This window comes from Simochromis diagramma, unplaced genomic scaffold (genome assembly GCF_900408965.1).
Source record: "Simochromis diagramma unplaced genomic scaffold, fSimDia1.1 OVJJ01000382.1, whole genome shotgun sequence".
NCBI lineage: Eukaryota > Metazoa > Chordata > Actinopteri > Cichliformes > Cichlidae > Simochromis > Simochromis diagramma.
In genome coordinates, this window is record NW_024386734.1 from 221,498 (window position 1) to 245,278 (window position 23,781).

At 39.2% G+C, this 23,781-nt stretch overlaps 1 protein-coding gene across 2 annotated transcripts; it reads right to left on the reverse strand.

The window, feature by feature from the left end:
* Positions 1 to 441: 441 nt before the first annotated feature.
* Positions 442 to 20,024, reverse strand: gc2 (guanylyl cyclase 2). Of its 2 annotated transcripts, XM_040030994.1 has the most exons (25): positions 19,463 to 20,024; positions 17,384 to 17,853; positions 15,686 to 15,814; positions 15,422 to 15,601; positions 15,141 to 15,258; positions 14,286 to 14,587; positions 14,051 to 14,182; positions 13,692 to 13,795; positions 13,432 to 13,550; positions 12,727 to 12,811; positions 12,462 to 12,558; positions 12,219 to 12,341; positions 11,935 to 12,015; positions 11,342 to 11,518; positions 11,071 to 11,227; positions 10,835 to 10,984; positions 9,684 to 9,832; positions 9,403 to 9,566; positions 9,082 to 9,274; positions 8,817 to 8,991; positions 8,184 to 8,282; positions 7,962 to 8,056; positions 7,782 to 7,867; positions 5,917 to 6,017; positions 1,320 to 1,432 (listed from the first exon to the last, which is right to left on the reverse strand). In XM_040030994.1, exons 2-24 carry the CDS (start codon positions 17,795 to 17,797, stop codon positions 5,918 to 5,920), a joined length of 3,429 nt encoding a protein of 1,142 aa, XP_039886928.1. In that variant the 5' UTR covers positions 17,798 to 17,853; positions 19,463 to 20,024; the 3' UTR covers positions 1,320 to 1,432; position 5,917. The 2 variants fall into 2 exon arrangements, with proteins under 2 accessions (XP_039886845.1, XP_039886928.1); XM_040030911.1 differs by lacking the exon at positions 5,917 to 6,017 and having other exon boundaries at positions 442 to 1,432.
* Positions 20,025 to 23,781: the final 3,757 nt, after the last annotated feature.

Below are 23,781 nucleotides of genomic sequence, written 5' to 3' on the forward strand. Positions count from 1 at the left end.
ACTACATGCAGCATCATTGCAATCACCACACTCAAAACAATATTTATGCCCAAAATGTTGACTTTAAGCAATTTGAGTATATGTAATTTTTTATTAGAAATGTATAATGTAAAACATTCAATTTAAAATAATCTGGTCAAATGATGTTGGTTCAGTGGTTTACATTCAGTTTCTACCAAGCATATTGTCCATATTAGAAATTACTGTTTATGAAGGCCAATAATCTTTTTTCTGTGTGTGCTCTAGTAACCGAAGGTAAACCAGATGTTGGAGGTGGGCATTGGTACTGCAATAAGCATTAGTAAAGTTTTACCTGGCATTATTTAAGACACCAGTAATTGGTGATTTGAAGGGTAAAATCAGCTAACATGGGCAATATCTTTTTGTAGTTATTAAGTAATAAAAGCTGCCTCTGAACTCTTTTGTAGGTTATTCTTTTTATAAGCTAATAGTGATAAACATTGGTTGGAGGGGCACCAACACACTATAGAATCACCATTGCTCCTTATCCAGACTTTTAATTTTAGGAGTGTTTCCTTTGTAACATAAGATTAAATTAGTAATTTAAAATAATCCAAATCCAAGTGTTTCCTAGTTTTTTTTTTTATTGTAACTTTAATATCTTTGGGTTTTATATTAGCAGTAAAACAAAACAAAGTGTTTTTAAGATTTAACCTTTAACTACCTTTATATGATTTTGGCAAAAAAAAAAAAAAAAAAATGGAAAAAAATCTAATAATCTGCCATTGCTGACAATGACTCACTTCCTTTCACTTTTCTAATTCCAAGTAGGGACTGCAAGTACCTAAACATAAGTATTTATTTCTGGGTGATTTTGTGCTATTCAAATATAAATGCAGGGTTCTCCTCATCTCTTCCTCCTTCAGACAGAAACCAAGGAATGGGATGTTTGGATTAGCTCTGCCCCTCAGCTGCTGACAGACAGCTTCTGCAGATCCCTGCTTTGCTGAGTCTAGACTTGCTGGCCTCTATTCATAGCTCCATATTGGACTACATCTCCTGGCTCAAGCCGCTAATGCACACAGACTTAAACACAATCTGAAATTATACTTTCACTAGCCACATCCTCCTCCTGTCAACTGCCCTCTGTGGAAAATCACCATCAAATTTTAGTGAGGACATAAAGAGTTTCATGTTTTATGTCCTTGGAGGTTCAAGATGGTACTCGTATCCATTTTCTCTACTGCTCTTCCCCACTGGAATAGTGTGGAGGCTGGAGATACTGTCCGGTGTCCAGTTGAGGCAAAGTCATGAGTTACAGGTCATTCAGTGATGCGTCATCATGACGTTGTCGTCGTCTTCTTGCATGTAGAGCTGCGTCACGACACGGACGTGCGAGATTTTTTTCACTGCCTTGTGAAACATTAGCTTCATGTCCTTTGACTGCTTCCTCGGAATGCAAATGCTGGTGCTGAGAGGAAGAGGAGAAGCAATCAAAGGGGGAAGAAAAAGGAAAGATGAACAGAACATTAACGCAAGATGGGAAAAGATTACTTCTTTTAATGTTGGAATTAGCTTCAGCTATGAGTAAATTATTACAAAAAAGATATAAAAGAAAAAATGAAACATTTTGGGGAATACGCTTCTTTAGTTTCTCGCTATGACGACGAAATCACTAACACTCGTATCCATATAAGACCTATAGTCAGGTACTGATTAGCATAGCTTAGCTTTAGGTCTGGAACCAGAACAAAAACTGTTTTATTAATTAAAACAGCCAAATAGATGACTTTTCAAAAGTTAGGCTAAATTTTCATATCTTTTAATATCTGCATAGCCTAGCAAGTTGTTTAGCTCACTTTAACTAACCAGATATTAGTTAGCTAAATTGCTAAAGTAGCATTAATCTGACTTTTTAACAGGATGTTGAACGATACCTTTAAAGGTACTTTATGCAATTACCATCTGCAAAATCTAATTACTGTTATGTGTTTAGATGTTTTTGGGTGTGTACTGCTGCTTTTTTTTTTTTTTTTTTACTTTAACTAGCTACATCTGTTTCCTTATTGAGGCTTTGTTATGCTGCCATTTTAAAAAGCAATGCGCTCCTAATGGCTTAGTTTGAATTCTAGAATTACAAACTGGTAATACATGAAAGCATAGGCCAACCCCAGTTCAACCTGTATCTATATATCTTCAACACAGTAGAAACTTTGAGCATGAAGTTATAGTAACTGTTTCTTCACAGTCTCTTGATGGCTTTAGTTCATTTTGGAAGGTTTGAAACACAGGAATTAACAACAAGTACAATCATGCGAAACAGAAAGTTTTTACAGGACTCTCTGAAATCCTGTGAAAAACTAAGTACACTGCTTCCAATAGGAAGTATAAGAGAGCGGAAGTTTCAGTAGTTTGGTGGTCTGGAGTATTCAGGTGCTTGTTAACACAATGTCATAGTCTTCCCAGGAGTCGACACCCCAGCTAATTCACCTCAAGGTCAGATCATGTTCAATGTTCAAAGAAACTGCGAAAAATCCAAGAGCTACATCTCAGACTCTACAGGGCTCGGTTAGTTCAAACTTAAAATTCATGACAGCACAATTAGCAAAAGACTCAACATGTATGGCTTGTTTGGAAGGGTTGCCAGAAGATACCTTTTCTCTAAAAAGAATAGCTTAAGTTTCCAAGTCGAGTAAACCACAAGACTTCTGGAACAATGTCCTTTGAACAGATGAGACCAAATGAGGAAATATTTGGCCATAATGTACAGTGCCATGTTTGGAGAAAACCAAACTCAGCACATCAGCACAAACAAGCTTATACCAACTGTCAAGCACGGTGGTGGAGGGGTGATGATTTGGGCTTGTTTTGCAGCCACAGGACCTGGACAGCTTGCAGTCATTGAGTTGACCATGAACTCCTCTGTATACCAAAGTATTTCAGAGGTGTCAGGAAATCTGTCTGACAAAAAAAGTTTGGCCCTATATGGATAATGTAACAGGACAGTGACCACAAGCAAAACATAGATTTCACACAACTGCATAGACTCCTGTGAAAGCTTTCTTTTTCACATGACTGTACATTTAAGAAAAGAAAAAAAGGAAGTAAACATTGGAAATAACATCTATACAGACAAGGTCATAAATACAAACAATTATATAGACATTCGTGGTGTTTCCTCAGTACATAGTCAATTTAGAGGTGCACTAATGAAAATAAAACATCTGTACTGCAGACATGTATGAAGAAGCACCATGACATATCAGATTTCACATTTCAGCCCAGGTCAGTTGGTGTCGGTACATCACCACATTAAACGAAAAGCTTGCTTTGGGAATATTTCCCTCTGATGGGGTAAGAACCTTAAACAGATGAAATTTTAAAAAATTAAGTTTATGATTAGCTCAAACTTTTCGAGTGACAACAGTGATGTGGTGAATGGTCCACATGTGACATTTTCATTTAAAAAACTTGTAAAGTAGAAGAACTGAGTTTTGTCAGTGATAAAAAAAAAAAAAAGAGGACTTTCTACAGGGAGTGCAGAATTATTAGTACATACACTATATTTCCAAAAGTATTTTTGAGGAATAATTTTATTATTGAACAACAACCATGTTCTCAATGAACCCAAAAAACTCATTAATATCAAAGCTGAATGTTTTTGGAAGTAGTTTTAGTTGTTTTAGTTTTAGCTATTTTAGGGGGATATCTGTGTGTGCAGGTGACTATTACTGTGCATAATTATTAGGCAACTTAACAAAAAACAAATATATACCCATTTCAATTATTTATTTTTACCAGTGACACCAATATAACATCTCCACATTCACAAATATACATTTCTGACATTCAAAAACAAAACAAAAACAAATCAGCGACCAATATAGCCACCTTTCTTTGCAAGGACACTCAAAAGCCTGCCATCCATGGATTCTGTCAGTGTTTTGATCTGTTCACCATCAACATTGCGTGCAGCAGCAACCACAGCCTCCCAGACACTGTTCAGAGAGGTGTACTGTTTTCCCTCCTTGTAAATCTCACATTTGATGATGGACCACAGGTTCTCAATGGGGTTCAGATCAGGTGAACAAGGAGGCCATGTCATTAGTTTGTCTTCTTTTATACCCTTTCTTGCCAGCCACGCTGTGGAGTACTTGGACGCGTGTGATGGAGCATTGTCCTGCATGAAAATCATGTTTTTCTTGAAGGATGCAGACTTCTTCCTGTACCACTGCTTGAAGAAGGTGTCTTCCAGAAACTGGCAGTAGGACTGGGAGTTGATCTTGACTCCATCCGTAACACGAAAAGGCCCCACAAGCTCATCTTTGATGATACCAGCCCAAACCAGTACTCCACCTCCACCTTGCTGAGTCGGACTGGAGCTCTCTGCCCTTTACCAATCCAGCCACGGGCCCATCCATCTGGCCCATCAAGACTCACTCTCATTTCATCAGTCCATAAAACCTTAAAAACCTTAAAAATCAGTCTTGAGCTATTTCTTGGCCCAGTCTTGACGTTTCAGCTTGTGTGTCTTGTTCAGTGGTGGTCGTCTTTCAGCCTTTCTTACCTTGGCCATGTCTCTGATTATTGCACACCTTGTGCTTTTGGGCACTCCAGTGATGTTGCAGCTCTGAAATATGGCCAAACTGCTGGCAAGTGGCATCTTGGCAGCTGCACGCTTGACTTTTCTCAGTTCATGGGCAGTTATTTTGCGCCTTGGTTTTTCCACACGCTTCTTGCGACCCTGTTGACTATTTTGAATGAAACGCTTGATTGTTCGATGATCACGCTTCAGAAGCTTTGCAATTTTGAGACTGCTGCATCCCTCTGCAAGATATCTCACTATTTTTGACTTTTCTGAGCCTGTCAAGTCCTTCTTTTGACCCATTTTGCCAAAGGAAAGGACGTTGCCTAATAATTATGCACACCTGATATAGGGTGTTGATGTCATTAGACCACACCCCTTCTCATTACAGAGATGCACATCACCTAATATGCTTAATTGGTAGTAGGCTTTCGAGCCTATACAGCTTGGAGTAAGACAACATGCATGAAGAGGATGATGTGGACAAAATACTCATTTGCCTAATAATTCTGCACTCCCTGTATTTAATGGACAAAATCCCCACATCTCTCCCTTGAACTGTCTTTAGATATTGCCGTTTTTGTTTGCATTTACTTGTCTCTTGACCAACTTCAAAATCCCACAGGAAATCTTTTGTTTAGTTTAAGCTGCAAGAAACTTCACATCAGATATGAGTAACAGTGTAACGGTAAAATGAATGAACAGAAGAAATTGATTCAAACATTAGATTTCCTAACCGCTTTTTCATGTCTGCAGGCTTTTTGTATGATCAATAATTCTCAAGTAATAATGATTGGCATAATAAATAGGCCCCAGTCAGGACTTGACAAATTAGAAATTGGGACCATAAGTTTCTCCTTTTGAAACATGCTGGTTTCAGTGCTAAGGCATAACTTATTTTTGAAAGTTTCATTACTGTTTGGTGGTTTGTTAAAAAGTGTTTGCAGTTACAAGTTGATGAGTTCCATGTAACTATGGGTTGCCAACCCAACTATGGGTAACCATGGCAATCTGGTAGTGACCAAAGCAATTACAAGGAGGTTTTTGGCAGAACATCATCTTTAGGACCAGCAAGCAAGCTCCAGCAACCGCTCAACAGCTGGTTGGGGAACATACATGTTGGCTCAGGCCTTTATTTTGAAAAAGCTCAAAGAGCTATTGTACCAGATTCCCATTTATATGACAAGCTGCTTCATGCTGTGGCTAAGATTTCTTGTGTAACTTTGAAGGTGTCACATTTAAGACCCAATCAAATGCAAACAAACTACACTGAGACAGTTCATTCCCCAACATATGTTTGCCCAATGATGAGTAACGTTGCCAACCAAGCCAGTAATGTTATACATTTTTTTTACAATGCATAACATTACCTCAGTTTTTCTTCTTTGCAAGTTGTTCTTGTTGTTGTTTCTCGGCTTTCTGTTTCTTGTACTGGGCTATCTCGGCCATCTGCAGCCCATGGGCCATTTGCCTGTTGAGATGAAGTGAACAGCGTGATGACAGCACACACATACGCACACAGTGTAGTCCTGCAATGGCTCGGCTTTCTCTCCAAAGAATAGATTAGCTGACAGGTGGATTTATAGTAATAGCCACTGCTTAGGTCCACAGCTTTATCCTGTAATGCTGTAAGGCTGAAATCTTGTGCTCAGTGTACAGTTTAAGTGAACAAGGCACACCAAGCCATTACATTTTTTTTTTTTTTTCCAAATGTCTGAAATGACCTAAATGTGTTGTAAGTTATAAGTTGTGGTTTTGTTAGTGGCAGTAACACAGTTGCAATATTAATTCTGATGGATACCTGCAGTCAGTGTTTTCTCCTTTTAACTCAACCTTTCATCCAGTTTTTGCATCTAAACTTAACCACCATGGACAGAAAACATTAGTAATTATGTTTGACTTTTCAGATTTGATGAAATGACATTTAAGAGTATGTTTGGAGCAACTCAGTTCCCCTACCTGCTTTTCCAGCCAGAATCTAAACACTGTTCTCAGTTTTTCCTTTTTAAAGAGCTTATTTTGCTTTGTTCGGATGGTTCGGGTTCTCACATTCAAACTGGAGTTTTAAGAAAGTTGAGGAAGGAATCACAAATAGAAGATGGGCCTGGAATCAAACTAGGAGCTGCTAACAATGAGCCTAAACACATTTTGACTGATCTCACATGATGATAGGACCCTTTAAAATATACGTTTTGAAGTTTTCTCCAGTGAATTATCAGAAATCCGATAAAGCATCCCAGGGTACCAGAAGTAATTTCTGTTCTTCCGCATCAGAGACATTAAATTGGTGCCGTTTTGCTGTCGAAATTATGAATTATCCCATGATGATACTCGGAAATGGTTAGAGAAAACAATCTTGGTGGAGTGGGTGCAACCTTTGTCATAATTTGTGTAAGGTTGAAGACATCTGCAAACACATGCAGGATAGGGAAGCCAACACATTTTATTCTTTGCTGTCCATTTTTAAAGAAAGCAGCTTTAAAAATAAATTTCAGCTTCATACTTTTGATAAGTCTGTGGAAATTATTTATAATGTAGATGGGCAAGGGTTTTTTTGTTTGTTTGTTTTGGGTATTTTTTGTTTTTGTTTTGCTTTAGCTGTCATTAATAACTACTTGATGTCATTTATTTTGAAAATCTGATATATTTCTGTAAACTTTTCAGAACAAACTAGGAGCTGTTATTTTGAAAAATTTTCTCCAAATTAACTGGTTCCTGTTGTAGTCTTTAAAATTAAAATAACAGTAGCTCAAAAGGTCAGGTAGGGTGTGACCTGCACTTCTTACTATTATGGTCATGGCGCATGTCTGTATATGTCTTTATGTAAACTATTTGCTCCCCAACAATTGGACCAATCTTAAAAAAGCTTTACACAAACATCATCACACATACAGCGATTAACAACTGCAAGGGTTTTTTTTTTTTTAAGTTTTATTATAAACCTGAATTATTTGGATTTTTCTATATGTTGTGTTTATTTCATCATCCAAAATGCAATGTTACATTCCCTATTTGTGTTTGTTTAATTTGTCACATTCAACAATAACCATCTGTACATAATTTAATGGTCACTAAAATTTCTATCTGTGAGAGAATTTGGCATGATGTGTTGCTGTTTTTACGCTAAAACAAGCATGGGAATTGTTTTTAGTGGATGGACCAGTGCAGTACTCTTGAGGGTAAAAAGGAAGAGGCAGAGTAACACAGGAGAAGGAGAAAAGTCACTTATCCCTACCCAGACTTGAGGTCTGGAGGAACAGGCAGGGGTTTGGTAAACCCATCTCTCCCTACCAGCCAGTAGGTCTCCTCTATTCCTTTCCCCTGAGAAAGATATAGAAAGAAACTATAAGAGGCTGTATTTTCGCTTCATCTGATCATAATGGTGAAACCCATATTTTGTGTTTAAGGGCTGTACCCGGACTTCTGTCCTTCCTCTCAACTCCAACTTGTAGCCAAGATTTAGTTCATGGAGGACCTTCACTGTACTCTGATGAACATGGATCCTGTAAGCTGTAACAGATAAATGTTTAACAGATACATTTCCAGGTGAAGAAAGGTGACTTCACAACAAGTCCACATTCATGTCTGGCTATTTCATCCATCTACTGATTTTTCCGTTTATAGATTAGCAACTTACGCATCCCGCTGGACTCCATACGAGAGGCAGTGGTCACTGTGTCTCCAAACAGACAGTAGCGAGGCATGGTGAGACCCACAACACCTGCTACGCACGAACCTACAACACATACGTACACAGCAGGTCAACTTGACAATTTCTCCTTGTCTAAATGTGTTGAGTTGCTGCCACATGATTGGCTGATTAGATATTTAACCTAATAAACTTGCCAGTGAGTCGGTTAGTAAATTTTTTTGTGATGAGTTTATGACTTCAATTTGAAGTCTCACTGAAAATCATATAATTTATGCCTCAGTTTGGACTAAAATAATAATAAAGGAGGGTCCTCTTTTACATATGTCTACCTTGATGACAAGTTGGCAACAGCCAAGAGGTTCAAATTGAGGCTTCAGAGGGAAACTTGTGTGACAGCAAAGTAGCTGTATCCATATTCTAAATGGTTAAAAGTCAATGGCTTTGGGTTTCTGGTAGTTTATCGAATTTTGTGCCAATAAAAATGCTAAAAATCATTGACACATCATATATGCTTACATTTTAAATAACCATGAAGTGTACATTACTTCAAATTACTCTACACTGACAACTGTACAACTAAAAACCCCTCCTTCACATATTGCACTAATGCTTTAATACCTGTGTGAAGTCCTATTCGTATCCTCACTGGAACATCAGGCATGTGTCTCATTTTAAAGGTCCCCACAGCACTCAGAATGTCAAGAGCCATGTTGGCTATTTCTGTGGCATGTCGGATGCCGTTAGGAACTGGAACACCTGACGCTACCATGTAAGCATCACCTATTGTCTCCACCTGGAGGAGATCAGAAATGAATAATCATCAGTGTCATGTGATGAGATTTAATACCAGAAGCCACAGTACGACTACATAAAAGATTATCACCTTGTAGACATCATGGTTTCCTATGATGGCGTCAAAGAGGGTGTAGAGGTCGTTGAGGAGATCGACCACTTCAATGGGTTCGCTGTTAGCTGAGATGGTGGTGAAGCCAACAATGTCACTGAAATACAGTGACACCTGGTCAAAATATTCTGGTTCAACTGTCCCGCCCACCTTCAAAGCCTCTGCCACAGACCTGGAAAAAAAAAGTGAAAATAAGTGTGATTGTGGCCAGGTAAACAGGAGGAAAGAGCCAGGTAACAAATAATGTGTAAAGGTAACAGCATTATCCTCATCTTTATACCATTGAAAATAATTACTTACGGAGGCAGCATCTGTGTCAAAAGCTTCTCTGTCTTCTGTTTTTCTATCTCCAGCTCCTCTGTCCGCTCTCTGATTAGCTCCTCCAGGTTAGACGAGTACTGCTCCAGCATCCTCAGCATAGAGTCAATGATGTTGGTTTTCTTCCCCTTGTTGATGTTTTTGAACTGAAATGAGAACATCGACATCCTCAAAACCCACCAGAGTTCTCCAAGAAATTATTTCTAATATTATTTCAAACATATTTTCTCAAAATAAAAATCTATATTTTGTAATAGCCCTACCTGGTCAAAGATTTCATCAAAGGCCGGCCGCTTGTCTGGCTGTTCATTCCAGCACTGTTTCATCAGCTGGATACACTCCATTGGAGCATAGTCCGGACTGACCACTGGACGGCACAGAGGAGGAGGCTTACACAGCTTCTCTATTATTTCTAAAACACAGAAACACCAGTTAAATGAGGATGCCAGTACTGGTAAGTAAACTGATCCAGAAGGAAACAACTTTGATCAACTTTACACCTCCCCCATTTGGCTAAGAACATATGTGCAGTGATTTATTGAAACATCTGCAAACATATATAGAAATACAGTATATAAGAAAGAAACAGAGCTTGTACAGTTCTAACCAGCCTAAAGGTCAGTATTTGGTATGAACACCTTTATTCTTCAACATAGCCTCAACTTTCTCAGGCAGCCTTCTTGTCATTTCTTTAAGTAGTCTTCAGGAATAGTTTTCCAGATCTCTTGAAGGACATATTAAGCTCTTCTTTTGGATGTTGGCTGCCTTTAGATGATCCCAAAATGCTTCAACAATGTTAAGGTCCAGGCCCTAATGACTAATGACTAAATCCATGACTAAGGGTGCTCCACTGTGCGTTTTTCTATCCAGGTATCATTTTTACTGCACTGGCAGTGTGTTTGGGATCATTATCATGCCGGAAAATGAAAATGTTGCCATTTTAATGTTTTCCAGATAGTATTGCATTGTGGTCAAAATCTGAATGTACTTTTCTGCATTCATAATTCCATCAATTTTGACAAGATCTCCAAATCCACTGGCTGAAGTGCAGCAACAAAGATCCCCTACTGTGTCTTATAGATGACTGTAAACACAATGTGCTCCTCTCTCCTGACCTCATGTCTTTTGAATTTTTTGTATATTCAACCAAAGAAATGGGAACAAACTAAGCTGCTAGTACCCAAGCACCCAAAGATACAATTTAAAATTGGTTCTTTGCTAAGTTGCATGTTATGTGTAGGCACAGGTTCACTCTAGATTTCTGCCTGCTGGAACCTTTAAATTGGAGGAATCTTTTCATAGAATAATCTAATCTTGTCAAGAATTGAAGCTGTCTAAATTATGCTCTCTGAGTCTGGACTTGTGCGTTTCTACTAGATTTGGGAGGTTTATTATTGTGAAGCTATTCTCTTGCCTTTATCAGACAGGTCCAGCATGCAGAATGGAGGCCCTCTCACCACCACCTCCTGCATGATGATAGCGAAGCTGTACACATCACCGGGTAGAGTCCCGTGTAGTCCTGCCTGGCCACTCCTCAGGATCTCTGGAGCAGTCCAAAGTAACTCTTGCACAAAGATGAGGGCATTATTTTTAAAACAGGTTGGTAGTGCTTTTTTCAAGTAACTGTTCCTGTTGCATAGTTTGTCTCACCATCTGCATGTGGCTCAATATAGGGGAACCTCTGAGCCTCTAGGACTTCATTGTAGCCATAATCTGTAACCTTCAGGACAAACCGTCCATCCACCACACAGTTGCGAGACTTTAGACGAGTGTGAGACACTCCACGGTGATGGAGATACTTCATACCCTTAAAAGTATAACATTTTAAAAATCTTTGATTAATCCTGACTGCAGACAAGGATATGTTCCTTGTCTAAAAAAATACCAAAAAATACTCGTGTTCCTGCTATCTGCCTTTCACCTTAATTAGATCCAGCAACAGAGATGACTTGAACATCCAGTCGAGCTTGACGTCTTCGTTTAGGAGCAGGTCCTCGAGGCTGCCTCTGGAGCAGAACTCAGTCACAATGGCGAATATGCCACAGTCATGAAAAAAGCCAAGGAAAGGGTTGACGTTCTCATGACGCATGTCCTTCATCTGCAGACAGAAACATCTTGATTTTCACGTTTTTGGGCTTATACGACCAAGGATTACAACAAGAAGAAGGTATAACTGAATCTGTCTCTGCAACAAAACACCATGTCATCAGCTGAGAACCTCGTACTCATGTTCATGGTGGCAGTGAGTGCACTGACAGTTTTTTCTGGTTCTCGGTAAAAATGTATGGCATTATTTAAGTCTTTACTCCATGAAAGCCTACTAAGAGAAATCCCTGAAGCTGGAAACCCAGAAACTACTCTAATGGACGCCAAACCACGACTTTAATCATGTAAACTAAGGTTTTTTCAAAACATGTAATTAAGGATACATGGGAGGTTGTCAGATGTTGTCTTTATGAAGAAAGTACTTAAACTAAAAAAATATCTACTTTGTCATGTAACAATATCACGTACCAGTTCAAACACATCACTTGTTTTGGGATTGATGCTGCTAAATGTCCCATAAGGAAGTCTCTTCAGCCACGCCCAGTCCCCCTAGTGGAGAAAAACACCAAACAGCGCAAATACTTAGACATCTTTTTAGGCTTTTAAGCCATGTAAATCAATTTAATTTTAGTATTTTTTGCACATCCATCCTGGACCAATGCTGCACGAGTTACATGGAGCAATCTATAACTGTTTTATTTCTGTACAGTTTCGAAACTGTTGCACTGCAGCTCATAAATGGATGGCCTTGCCTCAAAAATTACAACGTTGGAGTTTTCGTAGGTGGCTGGCGATTGGGTGGAAATCGTTGAGGCAAGACTGCGTTCAGACGTGCTCTTCATGCCGCTAGTCCTACTGTCATCCAGATTCAGCTTCTACAGAGAAGAAAATTTGTCAGTCGGTTTCAACTTTACATCACGCAATATTATCAGTTTGGATAAATACAGGAAAATGTTAAATTAAGAATTCAGAATTCTAAGTAGACGGAGGCTGACCTTGTTGCTAAGTGATGGGTTTATGAATGTGACATCGGCCAGTGTAAGTAAAATCTTGTTGGGACCTCTGACCAGCCGGATCTGATTTATCCGTCGCCTGATGGAAATAAGGGAGGTTGATGAAAGTTAACGCTTGAGGCATGAAGATATCAGAAAAACAGCTACATGATGATAAGTTCTAAAGTTTTTACCTGGAAAGATTTTAATTTATACTAATATTCCAGACCTCTTAGGCCCAACATCATGTTTTAAGACATCTTTGTACCTGATGCAGTAAATTAGTGGCACAGCAACAATAAACGCAGCAATCACCCCAAGGAGCACGCTTATGGTTGAGAACAAATCCACTCCTGGAACAGAGAAGAAGAAGTCGAAAAACAAATTAGTAGGTATGACTGGTATGACTCTTCCAACGGTACAAATGCTTGTAATGAAATTTTTGAAACAAAAGACAAACACTTTCTTGGAACTGCACATATATTTATATATTTGTTTGAAGTGTCATGTATCATTCTTAAATATATCAAATGTACACCGAAACATCCAGAGCACAGAGATCAACGTGACATACTGTGTACAGATGTGTGCTTGGTCCTTGCCAAGCAGCAACTTACAGTTCCTTAAATGGCCAAAAAGGGCTGCCTTCATGAGTCAAGCCCCATAGACTCCTCTGTTAAAATGTCCAACCTGACTGCAGAAAAATGCAGGTTTTTTACTTCTTTTAGCTAATTTCCTCAATAACTATTTTAAGGGTTGGGATTTTTTTGTGTAACTCAAACGTTTTATTGTTATTTCATTATTTTATAATGGCTTAAAATTATGCCTTTACAGGAAAGTGTTGTGTTTTAATAGGCTAGTCATTTAAGTCATTGAAACACACTCTTGAATGTATTGTATTTGTGTTGTTGGTGCCTTTTCTAGCTTCACAGCAGTAACCCAATGGACGAAGTCAAAGTTGCTACATCCTCACCTCCTGAGCAGATGACTCCTGGAGTAAACCAGCATGAGGCGTCTTTCTTGGGTCCATAACCTCGAGGGAAATGGATGTCTTTACCTAAGAAGCGGACCATACCGATCTCCATGTCGATCCTGTCATTAGTCAGTTAGATCAGTTGTTAATTTTGAATGGTATCTGCACTTGTACAGCATTTCTCTTGACTTGCCTTCATTCCTTCATTTCCTAGTCAGACACAATAAAACACTAAACATGTAATCTCAGCTCTTAAATACCTGTGTGTTGGCTTCAGCTCCCAAGATATTCCATCTGTGTCCAGTATGAGGTATTCCAGCAGAGCTGCTCCAGACCCATTAGTTATAATTGGGTGACTGAAGCCCTGCAAAAAAAAAAAAAAAAAAGGGTACATCCGTTTATCCTTTGTATAGATCTTTCTCATCTTATCATATAGGCTATTCTATTTTATTAAATAATTTAATACAGAAATGCACTATATTACCTAGTGAGAAAAGTAACTTTTTAGAGTTATATTGTACACTAAACCAGCTTCAGAAACCGAAATAGATGGAAAGCCTACAACAGCAGCAAGGAATTAGGCATAAAAAAAAGTAGACCCAGTGCTGTGTCTCATTACCTGGAAGGCCAAGTTTTGGCTTTGTCGTGCCAAATTTCCTCCAGACATCCACTCCCTGGACTCCCGAACCCGATGCACTGCATGAGCCATGAAGATGACAGAGTTGTAGATGGTACCAAACAGAGGCGATACCTACAGCACACACAGAGATGTCAACTTCAGCTGCTTTGCTTATGGCAATGTCTTCAATAGAAAGACAATGCTTAATGTATTAAAATCTCTTTCCGTGCATCACCTGCTGGGGTTTCAACGTACTCGCCACCTCTCCTCTTTCCATGGCCTCTCTATAAGCCTCGTAGAACGACACCCGGGGTGAGTCGATGGTGACGGTCAGCACGGCATCATAGGCCCGCAGCAGTTTGTTGTTTCTCTTCAGAGCTGGGTAGGTCACATTATGGTAGGGCAGACTGTAGAGCAGTGTGTCATAAGGAAGAAACACTAGAGAGCCATCAATCATCTGCATATCGTAGGCCGTCTCCAGTAGAAGCTTCTGGGCTGTGCCACCAATCAGAACCGAGTGCATGCAGAGGATCACAACTGGGACGAGAAATGAGACTGAACATCAAGATCTGACATGTTTCATCATTGACTGACATTGTCTTTATGTGAAAAAAAGTAAATGTTTTTCTACTGATTGACAAATTGTTAGCCAATATGCATTTCCTTCATAGTCCATCTTTATAATCAAAATGAGCTCAATTATCAAAATTTCATATTGTACTCAGTCTGATATGACACTAGCAACTGAGTCCTTAAATAATCAGGAAAATGTTTACTAAGGTTGTAGCACAAGCAAGTTGAAAACTGTTTTCCTGTAGACCATAAAAAACTGGAAGTTTTTATGCAACCACAAGGGTTGCATAAGAAATTTAGGTTTAAGGTACTTCCTACTAACTCGACTGCGTAAACCCTCATTTAGATTTTGCTAATCCACTAGTTTGCAAATGTTTACTCAGGTGCAAGTGACATAAATTTCATCATCAGATGGTCAGGGTCAATGAAGATGATAACAGAAATGACTACTTGACCATCGAATATCCAGTTGAGCGCAAGTGAGTTGAGACTTAAATGAATATAAATGAATACTGACCTCGTATTTCACTCATCTTGCGGACCTTGGTGAGAGCTCGTCTGATGCCATGAGGTGTGTTCTCCATAAAAGTGACCAGTCTGACTGGCATGCCGTGGCTCCTCAAGGCGTCAGCCACCTGGACATGATAGAGAAACATGGCCTAGACAAAACTTCAAAGACTGATAGTCTTGGCTTTATGATCAGGTATTTGATGTTGTAACTCTTCTAGGTATCTAGGCAGCATTCAGAAACCTGTGGCTGTTTTTGGAGTCCAAATGTGAAAACAAAGGTTTTCAAACCTTGGTTGCTGTTTCCATCCAGATGTCCTCAGAGGAAGAGATGATGCCAATGTGAGCCCACCTGAAGTAGCTCATGACACTAAGTAGGACCCAGGTAGGTCTTGCCATCGAGCGAGCAAAAGTCGGATGGCTGCGAACATCATCCAACTCATAGCCAACACATCCCCAAGGAAACAGTGCCTGGAAGATTAAAGTCACAGCAAAATATGATTAGTTTTTCTTCCTGATGTGTTAAAGATGCGTAGTAGACACATTCCAGCTTACTTTATTCCAGCCTTTGCTCAGCATTGAAGCAGCATCACAGTAGCCTGGGTTGGCTGGGCCAATGTAGCCTGAAGCTTTGGTGTGGAAACCCACAAATGCCTCCAGTGCCCTGGATGTCTCACATGGCTCCTGAAAAAAATGTCCAATAATCCAAAAATTAATACTGAAACAAACCAGCCAGAAAAAAACTAGGTAAATTAACTTGAAACAGCCATGCATCAATTTTCTTTCATGCAGTGTAGTGCAGCTAAATTATATTTGCAAGGACATAGGTTTGTTCAAGATTTCCAGTGTTAAAGCTACTCAACAGCATAGCACATGCAAAGTTAAATTATAGTGGCATACTGTTTAAATGATGAGCAATTTCTTTAATATAAGGTGTTCTTTGCCTCTGCATACTTTCTGAATGCTTGTTCCTGTTTTGTTTTTTTTGTTTATTTGGCTTAATTTATAGATTAATGTTGCTAGCTAAATAAGCTAACTTTGGTTGTCTAACAAACAGTGTTGGGAAGGTTACTTTTAAAATATATTCCACCACAGATTACAGAGTAAATGCCCCAAAATGTATTTTGTAACATATTCCGTTACGTTACTCAATGACAGTAATGTATTCTGAATACTTTGGATTACTTAATATATTATCATGCTTTTTTACAACTACATGAATGTACTATTGCTGTGTGATTTATTACGATTACTGAAGGTTACTCACCATACCAATACCAACTACATTTTTAAATATTAATATAAATGAGTAACAGTTGGGTGGACATTAGGCTGCACTTTTTGCAGCGATCTTGTATAGAAAACTGTTCTGCGCGTATATAAAACAGGTCCGCGGCTCTGAACCGTAGTAAAGGGACCTCTGGCTAATACGTCAGGTTCTGTGTCGGGCTCGTAGCCGAAAACTAGCTTTACTTTGTTGTCTGGGTCAACTTTGCTAGCGAGAGACAGAGAGAGGTGTTGAAAGACTGCTCCAACGGAACTTATTGTTTCGGAGGAAAACAGGAACACAGTGTACAGTCGAGTCTTAATAGCATACTCACAACTGGGCTCGTCAGGCTCTCTTTTTGGCTGCAGTGGTTATTATTATATTCACATGCTTCCAGCTCTCGTTTCTTCTCAGTGACAGCTCATACTTTTCCAATCTCCTTTTTCTCCCTCCCTGGCGCTCACAGACACATAACGGGTATGGCAGTCCACTCTCCCTGCAGCACGGACTACACTGCCCATGAGGCTACATTCTTTAGGGCGATACCTGTAACACTCTGCCTACTGCCTTCATATTAAACACTTCATATTCTTCACATCATTATGAGACGCAAGATTGAGACACAGGCATTAGAGCCTCTTAATGCGTGTTTTGTTTGGGTTTCCATCGGCGTGGAATTACCAAAAATAGAGAGACCATAGCCTAACATATGAAACAGGAAAAGACCGCCGTGTAATCCCTTTATTTCAAAAAAGTAACTGTATTCTGAATACCACCTTTTTAAACAGTAACTGTAACGGAATACAGTTATTCATATTTTGTATTTTAAATATGTAACAGCGGTACATGTATTCCTTTACTCCCCAACACTGCTAACAAAGCTTTCCTTGCTGAGTAGCCCATAATCTTAATGTACTTGGTTCATGTATATCAGCAAATATAATGCTAGTAGTGAATCATGTGTGGAGCTTCGGTCAGTTGTGTACCTGCAGCACTGCATACTCAAATGTTACAGCATAGGACAGTGAGGCATCCTTGTTGATGCGATTGACAGCGAGCTGTGCTGCCACACTGGGAAGGGCCTTGGCAAAGAGAGGGTCACATCCCCAGGGCCCCACCACTCCAACCCGAAACCAAGCTGCCTGGGTTGGACAGGGCAGTAAGCACAAGGAGGCCAGGAGGATGAAGAGGAACCTCAACAAGCCACAAAGGGAAAGGGGTGTGAGGGAAGGAGGAAGATTTGGAGCGCAGCAACATGGATTTAAGGAGGAAGGAGGATGAGCTGAGGGAGATGACTTAATTATAAAAGCCGAGTAGGAAAGGCAGAAATCAGGAGATGATTCTGGTGTCTTCTTCCATGTCTGAGGTAAGGAGGTGAAGGCACGGCGTTGCTGTCGCATCTCAAGGCTCACAGGAAGGTTGGTGAGGAAAGTCTGAAAGTGAAAGTGTTGCTTCCCTAAAATTTAGATGAGTGAAAGAAAGAAAAGCCTGTCATTTGAGCTCCTTTCCTCAAAAACATTCAGCAAGCACCAGGGAAATGTGATACAGTGTTTCCATCTAGATTGTCTTTTGTAGAGGTTTGAGGATATTTGACTCCAAGTCTCATCAAGTTTAGTTCTGACTTAGACGAAATTGATGCTTTTGTGGGACAATAATGAGACCTTTTTTTTTACTCTTCTCCACTCATAGAGCTGTAACCTAAATAATTTTGTCTTGCTTGAGAAATGGTGACATAACTTATAAATCTTTTAAATGTAAGTTAATTTAATAAATTTGAGAAAACATTAAAAATAAAGAAAAGTATTAGATTGAATTACCAAGAAAGCAACGGTTCAGTCACAAAGACAACGGTCTTTTTCTGAATATCACTTGAACCTAATGAGCTGAGGAAGTCTGAGCTTGTAGTTTTGTGTATAGTTTCACTTTAAATGATCCCATCCTCAGTGTTTTAAACTTGCGCGCCTGTTTTCCTCCCTGCAGACCACTAATTAGTTTCAATTGTTTATTGTTTCTGAGCTAGTTCTCTTCGTATTCCTGTTCAGTCCTTCTGGTTTCTTTGTGAAGCCCGTGTCTTTCTCTCTGCGCTTTGGTTTGTTTTTTCTTCTTGGATTATTCATTTCATCCATCCATCAAACCTTACATCTGCAGGTGTTTAATTCAGAACATTATAATAATTGTTTTCTTTTACTTTCTTTTAAAGACGAATTAAATAGGGTAAGCAAACTCTTTGCATTATATCCTCAAATACTTGAGGGAAAAAAGATGTCTAAAAACTGCTTAAAGCTAAGTTTAATTAATTTGTAATTAACAAGCCTTTGTAAAAAAAAATTGCCAGAGGGATTCCAGAGCCCGTGTTTTACAGTGTAACTACAAAAACTGTACATGCAATCAAGGATGTCCAGATGTTCACACATGTGGACTTGGTTTGCAGGCGGTGGTAATGATCGTTTTGGGTACTTACAGGTACTGGGGGAGTTTATTCTGTACTATTTGTCCATGATATGCGATTTTATTGACTTTGTTTTCTACACACCAGTGACATCTTAAAATATAATGCATTCTTACTGATTTTAAAGAAGAAGATACCTGCCAGCAAATTTCTCTTCAACCAGGTTAGTTAGTAAAAACTCCAGTAACAGATATTTGAGTTTTAATGTAACTATACCTGAAAGCATGTCAACAGTTTATCAGCTGGGTACAACAGGATTATCTGGTGTGACCTTGTACTGTTTCATAATCCTCATGTAAAATTATTATCAGTGCTATGAACACAAAAAGATAAATCCAAGTGGCCTGGCTCTCAAATATCTCATATTTCATAGTGTTATAACAGGATTTTAGTACTCAGATTTTGCAGATTCTCGGTGTGTGAATTTTACACGTTTATACTTGTGCTTGAGCCGTTTTAAAGAAGCAGTGGATTTCATCCGATTTTTGCAACTTTACTCTCACTCAGCTGCGGCTAATTCATTTTTCATGTCTATCTAATTTTATTTGCAGTATTTAACTATGACAAGGTGTTCCTTGTTATGCCCTGTCATTGTTTTTATTTTCAGGTTACTTACCATGCTTTGGTGAGAGGGACGAGAGGCAAATCTTCTGCACCAAACTGCCACATTTATGACTTGTTCCATCTTCTCGTTTTGTTTACATCCTGGAATTTAGTCCGTAAAGTTGTCTAGTATTGCTGCATTATGAAGAGTCATACATTTAAGTCAGCTAGTGAGTCTGCAGAAGCTTGTGCATTTGTGTGTATCAGATGACCTGGAATAAGTGTGTGTGCGTGAGTGTGTGTGTGTGTGTGTGTGTGTGTGTGTGACCTGGCCGGCTTGTCAGATTATATCAAATCCAATCAGGACCTTTTGGAGCGGTAAGCAGCACTGACTGAGAAGAGGAAGTGAAAACGATGACCATCATCATCGCTGGGCTTTAATCATATTTTCATATGTGTTAGTTGTAGAACAAGAACAAATTAAGCTCGTTGCATTGACAACATAATTTAATTTATCTCAGTGTAGTTTTTGTATCTTCACACACATGTGAGTTTTACTGACATCCTACTCGATGCTGGCCCACCATTTGCAGTTTACACATTGATGTTTGAACGAGAGGACCTCATCCGTATCTTTACAGACCCTGCTTTGCACTGGTGTGCAGCCATGTTGGAATGTTGGAACAAGGGGTCTTCCCCGAACTGCATGAAACTGTCTGTCCAAAATGTCTTGGTATGCTGAAGCATTAAGAATTTCTTTCTCTGGAACTAAGGGGGCCGAGTCCAACTCCTGAACACAGCCCCACATCATAATCCACCTTCCCTAAAACTTTACACTTGGCATAATAAATCAGAGAAGTACCGTCTCCTGGCAACCACCAAACTCAGTCTCATCAATCAGATTGCCAGATAGAGAAGCATGATTCGTCAGTCCAGAGAACATGCTTCCACTGCTCTAGTGGCTGGTGGAGGTGTGCTTTACTCCACTGCATCCAACATTTTGCATTGTTGCTGATGTAAGCCTGGTATACAGCTGTTCAGCCATGGAAACTAATTCCATGAAGGTTTCTACACACTGTTCTTGAGCTAATGTGAAGGCCACATGAAGTTTGGAGGTCTGTAGCAACTGACTCTGTAGAAATTTGGCGACCTCTGTGCACTATGCGCCTGAGTATCTGCTAACCCAGCTCTGTTCTATTACCACTAACAGCTGTCTGTGAAATGTTTAGTCTTATTGCACAGGAATTCACTGGAACAGGAAGTCACTGAGCTCCTGAGAGCGACCCATTCTTCTTGTAGAAGCAGTCTGCATGCCTAGGTGATAGATTTTATAGACATGTGAACATGGAAGTGATTGGAACACCTGAATTCAATGATTTGAATGAGTGAGTGAATACTTTTGGCAGTATAGTGTATATATACACTCTTACTGATTAACTATGGTTAACTATTCCTTAGAAAGATGCACCACAACTAGATGTTTTTAGTTTGTGGCATATTTCTGGCCAGATGTTTGACCGGTCATCTTGACAGAATTGGTAGAGGGCTGTAGAAACCACAATTTTGTAAGTAGGGGAACTCACATTTATTTGCACCCTTTCGCATACAAAACACATAATATTCTTTGAAACTGTCCCACTAACTGAGGTGAGTGTTTCCACAGATATTAAAGCCTGAATAAGTCCCTGGAGTCTTTTCAGGCATCTACACCTCTTGCTGCCACTTAAAGCTCTAAATGGAAGCAACAACAGGTAGGTAGCCTTGTTCTTTAAAACATGAGAAAGTGATGTAGTAAAAATTCATAAACCCTGGTTGGACATGAGGGGAGGTCTGACACTTTTCTGCCATCATTAGAGGAGATAGCTGTGAGGAATGCAGCAGCATACAGTCAGTCATAAACTCTGAGGAATCCTTTAGTTTATACAATGTATGCACACATGATATTCAGCAGTGAGGCACTTTTACTGCAGGCTACAGATGTGATACATTCAGCTTCTCTACTGATGCTTTTTGAACACCCACACTCTAAACTCTAAGCCTTCCCAATTATTTCTGAACCATAAAACAACATGTTGTTAAACTTATTTTGAGTTTTTAGCTTTATATCCACAGCTTCTCTTGGAAGAAACCACAAAAAACTCTGTTTTTATTCCTTTTTCTCCAGACTTTATATGCTGTACTTAGCTCCAGGGTAAGTTGCTCATATGGAAGCTAGAGGGCAGCACAGCACAGAAGCAACTGCAACATGCACTTCAATAAGTTCTGTGGTGGAGCCTTCAAGGGAACAGTGGTGCTAAGATGAAGCAGATTTTTAGCTTTCACTGAGTCCCCCTGCTTCAGGGGGAGTGACAAAATTTATTGCCCAACATGGCTGCACATCTCTGCAGAGTAAATGTCATTGTTCAGAGGTTTTAATCTGATAATGAGTTGATTATCCCTGTTTTTCCATGATCACTCTTTCTTTGGAGCTTGCCAGATTTATATAAAATATTTTGAAAAGTTTCTCCTCAAAATGTCCAAAGCAAATTAAATCAACGCAAAAAAAAAGACAAAGTAAAAATATGGTTGTATTTTGTTCCTGATTTGAGGCTTAAAAACACATATGTGTGCTTTAGGGTTCTGAACATTCAGCCAAAGACTATTGTAACAACTGTTTGCATAATAAAGTTACAGCACTCTGTCATAATCACTCGCTCTCTGAACCTGGAGACCAAGACAAGTCAGTCCAGATGTGAAGTTCCCATCAGCCAGATGAACCCTCTGACCCCAGCTCTCGTTTAAACAAGTGCTGCTGTAATGCCCCATAAAAACTTTTGTTATTTTTTTAAAATGTTGACAGAACAAAAACAATATCTGAGAAAACTCTTTCTGCTACTTGGCTCAGTCATCTTGGACATGGTTTAGTTGTCATTGCAAAACCCAAATATGGAAGGAATTGCTGCTGGATATGAAATGTTTCAGAGCTCCAGGGGAAATCTAGTGAAAAGGACATTGGGAGTTTTCATTTTTCTGCCATAGAGTTCTCATTTTCTCGTTCAGTAACATTTAAAAACGAGAACACTACATAGGCCTGCCTACTGAGCACTAGCTCATGATAGCTCATAATATAAACCACAAACATGTTCAGCTTATAAGTTCCTTTTGATTTCTATAACTGCAGCAAAAAGACCATCTTCTACATGTGCCAAAAGATGCATTTTACCCCAAAGCAAAAATATTTACTTTCATATAATTTAACACTGAAATGTAAGTAATTCAACCTTACCTACACTCACTGGTCACTTTGTTAGGTACACCTGTTAGCACAAACGTCTATTCAATCACATGGCAAAAACTCAGTAGACATTCTGAAGATGACCTGTTGAAGTTCAAACTGAACATCAGAATGAAGAATAAATTTGACAACTATACCATTTTGAAAGTGGCGTGGTAGTAGGCGACAGATGGGCTGATCTCCTGTGAGTTTCCAATGCAACATCTCAAAAAGAGAAAATATCCAGTGAGTGTCAGTTCTCTGAGGAATATCCCTTGTTGATGCCGGAGGTCAGAGGAGAGCGCAGACTGCGCAGACATTAACACAAATAACCACTCATTACAACAAAGGTATGCAGAAGAGCATCTCTGACGAGAAGCAAATAGGCTACAGCAGCAGAAGACCACACAGGACCCCTCCTGTTAGCTAAGAACAGGAAACTGAGGCTACAATTCACATGGGCTCACTAAAATTGAACAATACTAGATATTGCCTGGCCTAATGAGTCTCGGTTTTTCTGCTGTGATGTTCAGATAGCAGAGTCAGCATGGCTCCATCCTGCCTTATATAAACCATTCTAATAAAGTGTCCTGAGTGTAAATGTTTAGAATAATAAAAGTGCCTCATTTTAAGCCATTAACCATCTGTGATGCTCAGATGACAAGCTGTTAGTTAACAATTGTGCCAATAAACGAAATCAAAATGTGACTATTACACTTATGTAAAGAACTTGCAAAATAGCAAAAGTTTGTTTTTTCAAAAAAATTTTCAATTTTAATTTCAAAATATCAGATCACAACCTCACTTTTGATTAACTTCCTTACAGAGCAGCAATAAGTTATTTCCTTTCAAGAAGTCGTTAGGTCATTGACCTAAAAATATAGAACTAGAATCTCTGTGAGATATAATGCAGGCTTTCCAACTAGCTTAACTGTTTTCACTATAGGGGGCTGTGTCTCCCATAGAGTTCATTTTGCGTTTACTGATGCAAGTCTACAGCAGAGTTCAGCCACAGGTGACTCTACCTTCCAAGTAATCACCTTATGTGCAGGTGTTGACAGTCTCTCCCATAAGCAACTCTTTGAATTGATCATGAGCTCCTTTTGTGAATGGCACTTATCTTTATGAAATGACCACTT